The sequence below is a fragment of the Oncorhynchus tshawytscha genome, linkage group LG26 (genome assembly GCF_018296145.1).
Source record: "Oncorhynchus tshawytscha isolate Ot180627B linkage group LG26, Otsh_v2.0, whole genome shotgun sequence".
In the NCBI taxonomy this organism is placed as follows: Eukaryota; Metazoa; Chordata; class Actinopteri; order Salmoniformes; family Salmonidae; genus Oncorhynchus; species Oncorhynchus tshawytscha.
Genome location: NC_056454.1, coordinates 38,295,391 through 38,310,888, shown reverse-complemented (window position 1 = coordinate 38,310,888; position 15,498 = coordinate 38,295,391). Strand labels below are relative to the sequence as shown.

The 15,498-nt window shown below is 42.4% G+C and overlaps 1 protein-coding gene across 2 annotated transcripts in view; it reads right to left on the bottom strand.

The window, feature by feature from the left end:
• Positions 1-15,498, bottom strand: part of LOC112225596 (voltage-dependent L-type calcium channel subunit beta-4-like) — a 73,313-nt gene that overhangs the window by 10,346 nt on the left and 47,469 nt on the right. For both annotated transcript variants that reach the window (XM_024389689.2, XM_042306872.1), the window contains 5 exons: positions 10,812-10,942; positions 8,385-8,461; positions 7,266-7,285; positions 6,490-6,570; positions 995-1,053 (listed from right to left, as the gene is read on the bottom strand). In XM_024389689.2, the coding sequence (XP_024245457.1) occupies positions 995-1,053; positions 6,490-6,570; positions 7,266-7,285; positions 8,385-8,461; positions 10,812-10,942 (368 nt within the window). The remainder of the gene's footprint in view (positions 1-994; positions 1,054-6,489; positions 6,571-7,265; positions 7,286-8,384; positions 8,462-10,811; positions 10,943-15,498) is intronic.

Sequence of the window (15,498 nt, the reverse complement as noted above, 5' to 3'; positions counted from 1 at the left end):
ATTCATCTCATATGCATACGTAGATACTGTACTCTATATCATCGACTGCATCCTTATGTAATACATGTATCACTAGCCACTTTAACTATGCCACTTGGTTTACATACTCATCTCATATGTATATACTGTACTCGATATCATCTACTGTATCTTGCCTATGCTGCTCTGTACCATCACTCATTCATATATCCTTATGTACATATTCTTTATCCCCTTACACTGTGTATGACAGTAGTTTTTTTTGGAATTGTTAGTTAGATTACTTGCTCGTTATTACTGCATTGTCGGAACTAGAAGCACAAGCATTTCGCTACACTCGCATTAACATCTGCTAACCATGTATATGTGACAAATAAAATTTGATTTGATTTGATTTGACATTAGGAACACCTTCCTAATATTGAGTTGCACCCCCAATTCGTTGGGGCATGGACTTTAAAAGGTGTCGAAAGCATTCGACAGGGATGATGGCCCATGTAGAGGGTCAAGAGATGGCCCATGTTGACTCCAATGCTTCCCACAGTTGTGTTAAGTTGGCTGGATGTCCTTTGGGTGGTGGACCAGTCTTGATACACACAGGGAAACTGTTGAGGGTGAAAACCCCAGCAGCATTGCAGTTCTTGACACCCTCAAACCTGTGCACCTGGCACCTACTACCATACCCCCTTCAAAGGCACTCAAATGTCTCAATTGGCTCAAGGCTTAAAAATCCTTCTTTAACCTGCTCCTCCCCTTCATCTAAACTGATTGAAGTGGATTTAACAGGTGACATCAATAAGGGATCATAACTTTCACCTGGATTCACCTGGTCAGTCTATGTCATGTTTTGTACATTCAGTGTATTTTCCGCACTAGCTTATAGTAGTTTGCATAGGTGCCATGAGCAGCTGAGAGCCTGATGCTACAGTAAGCAGGCAGAGTGTTAGTGCAATATGAAGGGATAGGGTTGACAGTACGCAGGGACAGGGATAGTGCTGACAACACAACTCCTCACCTGCCATCAAACCTGTGCTTCAGGAAGTCAAAGAGCGCTTTCTGCATCATGTCTGTCACCTGCACACGCAGCACACAGAGCCAGAAAGAGCAGCAGAGGATGGCAGAGGAGAAAGTTAGGAAAGGATGGAGAAAAAGAAGGGAAAGAGAGAAAGTGAGGTTGAGAAAGAGAGGGAAAGTGAAAAGGGTTGACAGCCAGAAAGGAAATAAACGAGTAGAAATGCATTGACAATTCCTCACAGCTACAGCAAGCCTTTCAAAGAGCCTTCCTCATGGCAAGAAGGCCCTTGTGACAAGACCCATTTCATATGGTGAAGCTACATACCTTGATGTTCAATGTTAAAAAATAGCACATGTTATGGACAAAGGTGCCCAAGGATGTCAAAAGAACAGTTGTCAACCTTGTCTTCCTTTTTGATTTCAGTATGAACGCAGCATGAGTGCTAAGACCCTGTCCCATATTTCCCTATCCACCACCATTACCTATCCAATAAAGATTTCTCCATATTCCTCATTATGACATCCAACCGTTAGGTCCCACCAGGCTCCTCTTGCCCTGCCTGTGAATTATCCCACTGGTCCAAAACATCCAGCAAAGGAGAAGCATGATCTCTGGTTTCTTTCCACCTAATTTTCTACAGAATTAATCCTGGTTACATTAAATAAGGTAATTAAGGCCTAAAATGAAGTGTCATAAAAACTCGGTGTGATGAATTGGGCTATAGCAGGTCAGACCAGTCTACATTAATACTATTTTTGCAAGGTATTTCAATTAGAATCTGAAGATGAAAAGAACTGTAGTTGCAAGGACAAGGAGCAGGGAGCAATTGTTATATGGTATATCCACATATATAACGACAAGGAGTTGAAGACAATTTGTGTTTTTTGCACACAACAATAACCGTATTCTATATACACTGAACAAAATTCAAAAGGCACTCGCACATCTGAGCTATCTTTTTTGCAGGTGCATGGTAACAGTTGAATAAGATAAGACAAAAAGGGGAAACCCGCACACGGCTCTTTCTAGTATCACTGCTTTAAGTTTCAACCTCAAGGCCTTCGTCAGACCTTTGTGAGCTTTCTTTTAAATAGCACCCTTATAGCTCCACTCACATTCGTTCAATGCAACGAATGGGCTTGGAGTCGAGGGAAAATAAGTGTTACACAAATATAACAATGTACATTTCATAAATATTTGAATAAAGTGTGTACATTAAACATATTAAACACGTCTGTAAAACCACAATGAGGACATCAACCAATCAAGCAAGTTTTCATAAATCATTGGGTACAGTGCAATAAAAACGTCAGAGTCATCTGAAATGGTGGAATTCATCCATGTTCACATTTACAGCATAACATACATAGGCATTTCATCATTAAAACCTTTAACAAATAATGTCTAGAGGGCGAAAATCCCAAAACATTCTCTTTTGCTCAGAGTATTATTTATATCACCTCCTCTGTCTGATATCCTAACTTTCTCTATGACACAAAATCTAAATCTTTGGTCATTAAAATGTACTGAGACTGGATCATCCCTGTCCTGTCTCCTGATTGAACTTTTATGTTTACTAATTCTCTGTTTGAGAGAACAAGAGGTTTTACCTACATAACACAGCCCACATGGACATTTAATCATGTAGATAACATGGGTGGTGGAGCATTTACTAATGTCATTTGTGTGAACAGTTTTCCTGTATGTGGGTCACAGCAATATTCACACATCATATTGTTACACTGTGCACAACCTCTGCATTTATAGCTACCATTCGGAAGAGGGCGTTGTTACAGGAATTAAATTCCTTCATGTTTTATTTAACCAATTCAATTAAACACTCTGTCCACTCCTAAGAATTTGTAAGACCCTTATTTGCATAAAATGGACAGAGACCAGTCTCAAAATCAATCAGTAGCGTTTATTCACGAGAGTACTGAACATGAAACAATTTACCACAGGTTATAAACTAAAAATGACGTCATTAGTTTTCGAACTGTCCCGTCTCTTCACCACTCCGGTATAATGGCAGTATAGTTCTCAAGCCTTCCCACATCGTCTCTCACCAATTTAGATAATTTATGACCGAGCCAAGGTCTTCCTGTGTAGATAAGCATTCTAGCCAGTCTGACGATAAGTTCATTCATTTCTACCAAATGAACAGACAGTCATTGTTCTAATTCTTGATTATAATTACACACATTATATTCAGTACTAGGATTAAAATAAAATTCATACATCTATACAGTAGCATAATAGTATTCTGATTAGTCAGTCCTGATTGAAATGTATACATAATTAGTCATTATTGATCAAAAAAATCCCTTAACAGGCGTAAAAGAGCCTGGCTCATTTTCTTTTGTGGCTGGACCAAAATAATCGCGTTAATTGCGACCTCTCCTATATACAATAAGTGGTGGATTGTTAAATTCAGCTGGCAAAACTGGGTCTGATGATAAAACATGCCAGTGTTTCTTGACAGCATCTCCCACTTTGCGCGAGTTCATGTGGTGGTGAACATTATAGTGTTCTTTAGCTCTAGTGGGTCTTTTTGTAGCAGTTAATCTCGTGTTTTCCCTAATGCCAAATTAAGAGCTTAATCCACACATTGTGGAGAGTAGCCTCTTAAAAAACTATCGTGCAAATCCACTGCTTTTTCTAGATAGTCCTCTGTGGAGTGGCATGTATTGCGCAGTCTGAAAAACGGGCTTCTTGGAAGTCCCCTTTTTAATGGCTCGGGTAGAAGCTGTCCCCCTGTAATAGAGTATTTCTGTCTGTTTCTTTTCTATACAGAGTTGTAAACAGGGTTCCATTTGATTTCTCAATAAACATATTGAGGCAATGAACACGTTTAGTGTCACATTCAATAGTGAATTTGAGATTGAGGTCAATGTCATTGAGTAATGGTATCGAGTCTGACAGCTCTTCTCTCGTCAATATATTGATACCACTTCAGGACTTTACTCACAAATGGATTTTCGTTTTCATTGTTAACAAAACGTTCACAATGACCCACATAAAGGTTAGCATAGCTCAGAGTGAATGTGGAGCCCATCGATGATCCATTCGTTTGGAGGTAGTATTCATTATCAAAACATATTCAGCCAGCTCTAGAATAACGTTTGTTGGTGGGTAGTTGTTAGTATCTCGGTCTCTCAAATCGTGAGCACGGGCTGCCAGCCCCCGGTATGGGGAATGCTGGTATATAGACTCGACATCTAACGTGACCAAAATTCAGTCTTCTGTTAATCCCGTGAATGGTGATTGTTTATGAAGTCTATTGAGTCTTTAACATATGATGGCTATGCTTGCAGATGAGATTTAATAAACTAGTCTACATAGTTCAACAATTTTATTTTACCTTTATTTAACTATGCAAGTCAGTTAAATTAAGAACAAATTCTTATTTTAACTGCCTTGTTCAGGGGCAGAACGACAGATTTCTACCTTGTCAGCTCGGGGATTTGATCTTGCTCTAGTCCAATGCTCTAACCACTAGGCTACCTGCCGCCCGACAATGGTTCAGGCATTGAGCATATTCCTGCAACCACTGGTTGACCTGGATAATATACACGCAACATGTAATATAAACGCAACATGTAAAGTGCTGGTTCCATGTTATGTGACCGATGTGAAATGGCTAGCTAGTTAGTGGTGGTGCGCGCTAATAGCGTTTCAATCGGTGATGTCACTTGCTCTGAGACCTTGAAGTAGTGGTTCCCCTTGCTCTGCAAGGGCCGTGGCTTTTGTGGAGCGATGGGTAACGATGCTTCGTGGGTGTCAGTTGTTGATGTGTGCAGAGGGTCCCTGGTTCGAGCCCTGGTATGGGCGAGGGGACAGACTAACGTTATACTGTTACAGTTACATGAGCTGAAATAAAAGATCCCAGAAATGTTCCATATGCACAAAAAAGGTATTTCTCTCAGGTTTTGTGCACAAATTTGTTTACATCCCCTGATAGTGAACATTTGAGCCTTTGTCGAGATAATCCATCCATTAAACACCATTATCATTACACAAGTGCACCTTGTGCTGGGGCTGGGGACAATAAAAGGTCACTCTAAAATTGGCGATTTTGTCATATTACACAATGCCACAGATGTCTAAAGTTCTGAGGGACCATGCAATTTTCATAATGACTGCAGGAATGTCCACCAGAGCCATTGCCAGAGAATTCAATGTTCATTTCTCGACCATAAGCCACCTCCAATGTCGTTTTAGAGAATTTGGCAGTACGTCCAACCGGCTTCACAACCGCAGACCACTTGTAACCACGCCAGCCCAGGACCTCCACATCCAGCTTCTTTACCTGCGGTATCGTCTGAGGGGAGGTGGGGTGGGGTGCTGAGGAGTATTTCTGTCAGTAATAAAGCCCTTTTGTGGGGAAAAACTCATTCTGATTGGCTGGGCCTGGCTCCCCATTGGGTGTGCCCCTTCCCAGTAATGTGATGTGAATGTGTAATGTGAAATCCATAGATTAGTGCCTTCAATTGACTGATTTCCTTATATGAACTGTAACTCAGCAAAATCTTTGAAATTGTTGCATGTTGCGTTTATATTTTTGTTCAGAATATTTCACGGCAACGTTAAAACATTTTCTTTTACATTTCACAAGGAACATTTTTTAGAGGAAAAAGGATGTTCGGTAAGCTCTCTTGACATTGAGCATTAATAACAACAGCATCATGCTGTTCACACAAGTCAGTGTAATTGGATCGTTTGGACCAATAGACACGTCTCTGTAAATTGGGGGAAAAAATCCCATTAAGAAGAAGAAATTGTGCCTCCATTCCATCCACCTTCGCATAACCTTCGCATAAATTGCCTTGTTTATTTTTTTACACTGTATTATCACACACACACACACACACACACACACACGCACACACACACACACACACACACACACACACACACACACACACACACACACACACACACACACACACACACACACACACACACACACACACACACACACACACACACACACACAAGCAGAGAGCTTCTTCTGGTGCTGTTTATTTTCTAATTTCAAGCCATGCTCTACATTTTCAGACTGATGTGTTTTACCCAGAAGGTTGTTACCACAGCAACACAGTGGCGTGGCAATGAGGACCGACGATGATCCTGGCTCCCCACTTCCCCCATACATATCAAGGAAAAGATGCTGCCCTCCTTTTTCTGCAAACCCTCATTGGTGGTTAGTTACCAATGAATGGATAAGCCAGACATAGCTGTTATTTTTGGATAGCTCCAAATATCTACTCTGACAATGAACGGGGGAGTTATTCACTGTCAGTGAACCTCTTCAATGAAGCTGCATCTCAACCACTAGTCTGCACGTTGACGGCCCTCAATATAGATTTCAAAAGGGAGAGCTGGGAATTGGAGTCCCTGTATGGCACACAACCAAATATTGCAGTTGTTCTGGATAGCTGTATTGGTGGCCCGAATAAAACACTTTACAAGAGACTGAAAATATTATTGCCTACCTCATATCCCTTCAGGGACGGTCCTACCAGGACCACTGGTCTCATGGAGGGGACCACGTCATAGGGAGGGATGTTTTCAGTCTGTAGCAGAGGTCGAGGGTTAGAGGGAGCACAGACACAGCAACAGTAACATGTAACATGCCATTCACCATTATGTCCTTTTATTAAGTATTATTTAATACCAAGAAAGTGTATCTGTGGAATTACAGTGTTACAACAGTGTTACAACACAGGTACAAAATAATGAGTATAACAGTAGCTGGATATATTACTGTCAGACATTAAGTTATGCTATTAAGACATTGGGACGTTCCTGTTTTACTTCCTGATAATGAAAAAGTGTTATAATTAAAATACTGCCAGCAGATCATTGTTAAAGATACAATTCATTTATGCAACTCCTATTTTTCTTTGGTCAATCAATTTAATAGCATCATTAAGCCCTGGTACTTGCCAGGGCTGGAATGAAATAAAAGAAGACAGGTCTACATGGTATTAAAGTGAGCTCAATCAGGTCTGCAAAGACACTTCATGGTATTTCTTCCTAAGATATTAATTGGGGTGAATAAAGTCCAACCTATTAGTTAGTCTGTATGCCTAAAATAAAGATTGAAACGCTGATATGGAGGATGCCATTGCACCTAGATGAATAACACAGTAATATATATAATCCAGTATATGATTAGTCTAGGTGCAACCAGATTCTGTGTGGTGACAGACCTTGGGGTTTACCTGTGGATGGATTAAAGTGAATAAAACGTGTTATTACTACTCACCACTTTCTGCTTCTGTTTTCCTGTAAAAATGAGAAAACAACTGATAATTGCCTATGAACGCCAGGCAGAAACGTAATACAATATATAGTACAACACGTTAGAGAGATACCTTTTCAGTATTCCTCTAATACTGATGGAAATATTTCAAGAGTACAATAATGGATGCAAATGCCTTATCACACAAATAAATGAAGTACTACATATACAGTATGTAGACAGTATATTAGTGGTCAAAACACTTGATTTATTTGTTGCTTCTATTCCAAACCTTCCTTTGCAGGTGACAGCCTTGGTTACACTTGTTAAGTGAGTCTGCTAAAGCCTTTGGTAAGTTGCATTATCCTTTAAAAGTGTTTATTTTTTGACATTTTTTAAAATAAATTAAAATTAAGAGAGAAATATTTCAATTTATGTTAAGATGGATATAAGATGGAGCAAATCCTTATATTTGGATAAAGCATCTCTCATCTTAACTTGTCATCAAACCATAAAATTTCGCCCAACAGGGTTTGGGCTATAGGGTTATGTTTGCCTTAAAGCAAACTCAATGCTTGGACATAATGCTTGTCCATAATCCTCTTGGAGGAAGAGGAAGAGGAGGAGGAGTGGACTGAGAGTGCATGGCTCACCTCATTCCAGTCCAATAGAACGTGCATGGCACATTCTGGAAGACACAAAGATCGCACAACTCCACATTCCATCCACCCAACCTCCAGACACTGTTCCCTATTTTCACATATTAACTTACTCTAAAAGTTTGTATTGAGCAGCTGCAGCATTTTGAAGTAACTTGATTTTTCTCATTAGAGCAGAACAATGTCATTGAGTACATATACTCTGATAACCATTCAGTTCATAGTTCACTAATGTGAAGTGACCGACAGTTCGTCTAACACTGGATTTGATATGTTAACAAACATATAATAAACAATAATAATAATACATAAATAATAATAGTTAATAAACAACACACTGAGCAACAATGATATGGTATGTTAGAGACAAGGACAATTAGATCATAGTTTTGGATGATAAATTAATAATTCTGACAAACGGGTAGGGAGGCGCTCGACCTGGAGAGACGCTCTTCCCCTAATAGGCTTCTGTCTGGAGGCTCACCTGCAGAGGGAGGGTTGGATTTGAACCCGCCTGAAACCATGTCTCCTAGACTGGAGGAGGAATTCCCACTGGACTTACTGCAAGGCACAAAGGATAATAGACAGAGATAGAGAGAAGAAACATTCATGTGGAACACAGACAGATAGTCTCATCCATCACGGGAGTCCCACACAACTCCCATCCTCAGGAGAAACAGGGTAAATAACAGAGTTCTCTGTCTTTAATCAGTCGTTTTATTGTTACTTTAGACATCCTTGGTGTTTTAATGTTATTTCATTATTCTCTGTTATTGCCTTTTGCTTGTTTTTATCTCTTTCATTGTATTATTTGTTACTGTAAAGTTTGTTACAGTTTTAAATGCACTTCTAAACTAAAGTTTGTTACAGTTTTAAATGCACTTCTAAACTAAAGTTTGTTACAGTTTTAAATGCACTTCTAAACTAAAGTTTGTTACAGTTTTAAATGCACTTCTAAACTAAAGTTTGTTACAGTTTTAAATGCACTTCTAAACTAAAGTTTGTTACAGTTTTAAATGCACTTCTAAACTAAAGTTTGTTACAGTTTTAAATGCACTTCTAAACTAAAGTTTGTTACAGTTTTAAATGCACTTCTAAACTAAAGTTTGTTACAGTTTTAAATGCACTTCTAAACTAAAGTTTGTTACAGTTTTAAATGTTTTAAAGTTTGTTACAGTTTTAAATGCACTTCTAAACTAAAGTTTGTTTTAAATGCAGTTTTTAAAAATGCACTTCTAAACTAAAGTTTGTTACAGTTTTAAATGCACTTCTAAACTAAAGTTTGTTACAGTTTTAAATGCACTTCTAAACTAAAGTTTGTTACAGTTTTAAATGCACTTCTAAACTAAAGTTTGTTACAGTTTTAAATGCACTTCTAAACTAAAGTTTGTTACAGTTTTAAATGCACTTCTAAACTAAAGTTTGATTTGTGTCCATGTTGAATATTTAGCATTAGAATAGAATGGTCTACCAGTAGAATGGATGAATACTATAAATACATTATAGAATAGATGAGTATTGACAACACATTGTTCAAGGAATTGTGATAACAAAGGGGCTGGGATTAAAGAGGCTAATATATAATTTATGAGCAGTGATTGTCTTGGAGATAGTATCTATCGAGGCACTATGTGAGATGACATACCCGCTGTTTTACCACAATTGTTACATAACGTAACCCTCGGCAACATGAGGCCAACGCTGAAGTGTCCTTTAAAGTAGACAACAAAGAGTTAAAACAGAGCTGAATGACTCAATAGTGGGAGAATGACTATTCTCTCTGTCATAGTCAGCAATGAGGAAACTTATATAAAATGATGCATATCATCTCTTTCATATTAGTGTCACCAATATGTTATTATGAGTAAACCACCCTAGTTACAGCAGAGCCACACCTGGAGTAGGTGGCCTCTCATCAGACCCACCCATGTCGCTTTCCCTCTTCAGTAACCTTTTATAATACTTTTACAAATGCTTAATTAAGTTGTTTATAAATAGTTGATTAATGCTTATTCAGGATATTTCTTAGAAACAGTTATCCCCTCTCCAACCCACAACCCACCCCTCAACACCCAACCAACCCCCCCAGACCCTAAACTCACCCTCCAACACAGCCCCTCTACCCAACCAACCCCCCAAAACCCACCAACAAGCCCAAACCCCCCCCAGACCCTAAACCCACCCTCCAACACAGCCCCTCCACCCACCCATCCAACCAACCCCAGCCCCTAAACCCACCTTCCAACACAGCCCCTCCACCTACCCAACCAAACCCCCAGACCCTAAACCCACCCTCCAACACAGCCCCTCCACCTGTCCAACCAACCCCCAGCCCCTAAACCCACCTTCCAACACAGCCCCTCCACCTATCCAACCAACCCCCAACCCCCCAGCCCCTAAACCCACCTTCCAACACAGCCCCTCCACCCAACCAAACCCCCAGACCCTAAACCCACCCACCAACACAGCCCCTCCACCCAACCATCCAACCAACCCCCAGCCCCTAAACCCACCTTCCAACACAGCCCCTCCACCTACCCAACCAAACCCCCAGACCCTAAACCCACCCTCCAACACAGCCCCTCCACCTGTCCAACCAACCCCCAGCCCCTAAACCCACCTTCCAACACAGCCCCTCCACCTATCCAACCAACCCCCAACCCCCAGCCCCTAAACCCACCTTCCAACACAGCCCCTCCACCCAACCAAACCCCCAGACCCTAAACCCACCCACCAACACAGCCCCTCCACCCAACCAAACCCCCAGACCCTAAACCCACCCTCCAACACAGCCCCTCCACCCAACCAAACCCTCCCAGCACCAGCTCAGCCCATTTGCCCAAACAAGCACACCCACTCAGTAAACTTCTCACCCCCCAGCCCCTGCCCAGCCCCTCAACCAGGGCCTTACCCGTAAGAGCGTGTACCTCTCTTCTGCTCCTGCTGTAGACGGATGTTCTCTAGTTTCAGAGGGCTGGGGATGAATCCGATCTCACAGCCCTCCTTCACCAGCCGGCCGATCCACCAGTCATTACTGTACTTCTGTAGTGGACAAGACAACATTAAACAACACAATGAGTGAAGTGAGTGTGTGTTTGTGTGTTTGTTATACACTGACATGTACACTCATTGCTGTACGTCTGTAGTGGACAAGACAACACAAACAACAGAACAGAAGACAGTGTGCAAACTCCACAGAAAAATACACACTATATGTGGCTGTGGGCAAAGCCACACAAAGCGAATGTCTTAGAACAGAAGTGTGTAACAATTCATAGACATGCAGTCAGGGCCGGCTCTAGCCTTTTGGGGGCCTGTCATGCCAAATAGTGTCCCCCTCTGCGTCACAATGGGATTCGATGAGTTCTAGCTTCTGTTGCTAGGTCTGTTGCTAGAACTTGCAACATGAATTTGAACACGTTGTTTGTAAACTATTTGCCATCTGTCAACGATGGCTTTACAGTGGTGGGGTGTTGGACTGATCTTGTTGATCATGTACATACCTGCTACAAACAGACTAAATGATGAAAACGCTACTGGCAGCAGAATCCAATACAGCAGAGAGTTCCTACTACAATGCAACTCAAACACAAACGCGATAGATATCCCAATGACCCATCTAATCCCTGATTGTCTGCGAGTGGATTACAAACCCAAATGCAAACGTAGAAAACATGGGGCAATCAGACAAAGAGTTAAAAAATTAAAGAACACATTTCCCTTCCCACCACCTTGCTGATCAATGCCCAGTCACTGAGGGTTAAAGCGGATGAGCTGTCAGCGAATTTTTGCTTCCAACACGAATACCGGGAGGCCTGTTTGCTGGCGTTTACTGAGACTTGGCTGGATAACAGAGTCCCGGACAGGGACATGGAGCCGGCTTCACTCTGGTCAGAGCGGACCGTGATCTGACAGTTACAGGGACATGGAGCCGGCTTCACTCTGGTCAGAGCGGACCGTGATCTGACAGTTACAGGGACATGGAGCCGGCTTCACTCTGGTCAGAGCGGACCGTGATCTGACAGTTACAGGGAAATGGAGCCGGCTTCACTCTGGTCAGAGCGGATCGTGATCTGACAGTTACAGGGAAACATCACGGCGGGGCGTCTGCCTGCTTGTCAGGGACCAGTGGTGTAAATGGAAGCTGGTAAGAGAGAGACTCTGTACCCTCGACATTGAAATGCTTTCTGTGTCACTGTGACCCTACTATTTGCCTGTGAGTTCCCTCAATTGTTTGTTACCGTGGTGTACATTCAACCTAAAGCTAATATGGCAAAAGCATCAGAGATGATTTATAATCTGTCACAGAAACTGGAATCTATCTCGCCAGACGCACTCACATTTATTTTAGGGGATTTTAACAACTGTACTTTGCACAAAGTCCTGCGCATGTACCACCAGAATGTGAAATGTCCCACTAGGAAAAATAAGACTCTTGATTTGTGCTATGGGACAATACCAAATGTGTTCTCTGCCACCACCAGACCTCCCCTGGGGACATCAGACCACAATGTTGTCTACCTCAGGCCAACCTATTGTCAGCTCCTGGAGAGGGAGAAACCCACAGTTAAAACTGTCCAGATCTGGAACGACAACAGTATCACCTGTCTCCAGGGGAGTTTTGACTGTACTATGTGGGAGGTATTTGGTCTCCAGGGGTGTTTTGACTGTACTATGTGGGAGGTATTTGGTCTCCAGGGGTGTTTTAACTGTACTATGTGGGAGGTATTTGGTCTCCAGGGGTGTTTTGACTGTACTATGTGAGAGGTATTTGGTCTCCAGGGGTGTTTTGACTACTATGTGGGAGGTATTGGGTCTCCAGGGGTGTTTTGACTGTACTATGTGGGAGGTATTTGGTCTCCAGGGGTGTTTTGACTGTACTATGTGGGAGGTATTTGGTCTCCAGGGGTGTTTTGACTGTACTATGTGGGAGGTATTTGGTCTCCAGGGGTGTTTTGACTGTACTATGTGGGAGGTATTTGGTCTCCAGGGGTGTTTTGACTGTACTATGTGGGAGGTATTTGGTCTCCAGGGGTGTTTTGACTGTACTATGTGAGAGGTATTTGGTCTCCAGGGGTGTTTTGACTGTACTATGTGGGAGGTATTGGGTCTCCAGGGGTGTTTTGACTGTACTACGTGAGAGGTATTTGGTCTCCAGGGGTGTTTTGACTGTACTATGTGGGAGGTATTTGGTCTCCAGGGGTGTTTTGACTGTACTGAGAGGTATTTGGTCTCCAGGGGTGTTTTGACTGTAATTTGTGGGAGATATTTGGTCTCCAGTGGTGTTTTGACTGTACTATGTGGGAGGTATTTGGTCTCCAGGGGTGTTTTGACTGTACTGAGAGGTATTTGGTCTCCAGGGGTGTTTTGACTGTACTGTGTGGGAGGTATTTGGTCTCCAGGGGTGTTTTGACTGTACTATGTGGGAGGTATTTGGTCTCCAGGGGTGTTTTGACTGTACTATGTGGGAGGTATTTGGTCTCCAGGGGTGTTTTGACTGTACTGTGTGGGAGTTATTTGGTCTCCAGGGGTGTTTTGACTGTACTATGTGGGAGGTATTTGGTCTCCAGGGGTGTTTTGACTGTACTGTGTGGGAGTTATTTGGTCTCCAGGGGTGTTTTGACTGTACTATGTGGGAGTTATTTGGTCTCCAGGGGTGTTTTGACTGTACTGTGTGGGAGTTATTTGGTCTCCAGGGGTGTTTTGACTGTACTATGTGGGAGGTATTTGAGGACAGCAGCACTGATCTCGATGAACTCACAGATGTTGTTTCAGACTTCTGTAAACTTCTGTGTTGTCAATTGTGCCTACTAAAACCTGAAAAATCTTCTCTAACAATAAGCCTTGGGTATCAAAAAATCTAAAATCACTACTTAATAGGAAGAAGGCAGTTTATGCTGAGGGTGATAGACAGGCTTTAAGAGATGTACAACGTGAGATCAGGGGAAAAAACAGTGCTGACCTTGGGAGACATGAGGGCCAGAACATGGTGAATGAACTGAATGTTTTCTTCTCAAGATTTGATTCAGACAACTTTATGTCAGAGGTAAACCAAATGGAAGCATCATTACAAATGTTTGAGAGGGTTGTTGTTAAACAGGATGATGTTTTGAAGTTGTTCAGGGGATGTAACACACACAAAAGCTCAGCTAAAATAAGTGGACATGTGTTAAAGCACTGTGCTAAACAACTGGCTGGTGTTTTTACAGACATTTTCCAATCCTCGCTCGACCAGCAACACGTGCCAGTATTGTGGAAAAACTCAATAATTATACCCATTCCTAAAGCATCTAATCCCACTGTGCTGAATGACTACCGCCCTGTCGCCTTGACATCCTTAGTAATGAAACGCCTTGAGAAAATGATGAAAAGTCATGTTCTCAGCGCCACCCAGAAGCTCCTCGACCCGTTTCACTTTGCCTATCAGCCCAGCAGAGAAGTTGATGATGCCATTTCTACTCTCCTCAACATAGTCTATAGACATCGAGAGGAAATCCCATGTCAGGGTTTTGTTTGTAGGACTTTTATTCTTCCTTCAACACAATCCAGCCTTACATTCTGGCACAGAGACTAATTCGGGACTTCTCCTTAGATGGGGGGCTGGTTTTGTGGCTATTGGACTTCCTGAGCCTGATGACACTGCCTTGATCAGCCTGTTGCATGATGAAAAACAAGGAACACCATGGCCCAGTCCTAAATAACTTTGTAGAGTGGTGTGATGAATCACACATCTATCAGAGGTCAGAACATAGTGATTGTAGAGGAATACAAATATAAAGCTTCAGTGGAGTAAATGTACAGACGTGATCTACAAAAAGGGTCCACAGAGCCTGTACTTTCTCAAAAAAAAGCTGGGATCTTTTAAATGTTGACTGTACTATACTGACTCTGTTTTACACATTTTTCATTGAGAGTATTTTTACTTTTGCTATTGTTTGTTGGTTTGGCAATGCCACTGTCAGCAAGAGAAATATGCTGAGAAGGATTATCACCACAGCAAGCAAGGTACTTGGAGTCAAACAGACAGGCCTGGATGAGATCTTTAAGGTCAGTGCCCTCCGCAATGCTCACAAAATCATTTTAGACACATGCCACCCCTTGTACCCGGACCGCATAAATGCTTGCTCAGGGCCTCCTGAGTGGTGCAGTGGTCTAAGGCACTACATCGCAGTGCTAGCTGCGTTACTACAGATCCTGGTTAGATACCGGGCTTTGCCGCAGTCGGCCGTGAACAGGAGAACCATGAGGCGACGCACAAATGGCCCAACGTCGTCCAGGTTTGGCCGGATCTTGTTTGGCCGGTCCTTGTCCCATCGCGCTCTAGCGACTACTGTGGCGGGCTGGGTGCATGCATGCTGACACGGTCGCTAGGTGTACGGTGTTTCCCCTGACACATTTGTGCGGCTGGCTTCCGGGGTTAAGCGTGCAGTGTGTCAAGAAGCAGGCCTGTCTGTTTGACTCCAAGTACCTTGCTTGGCGGGGAAGTGTTTCAGAGGACACATGGTTCTCGACTTTTGCCTCTCCTGAGTCCATACGGGAGTTGAAGCAATGGGACAAGACTGTAACTACCAACTGGAATTGTGGAGAAAAAGGGGGTA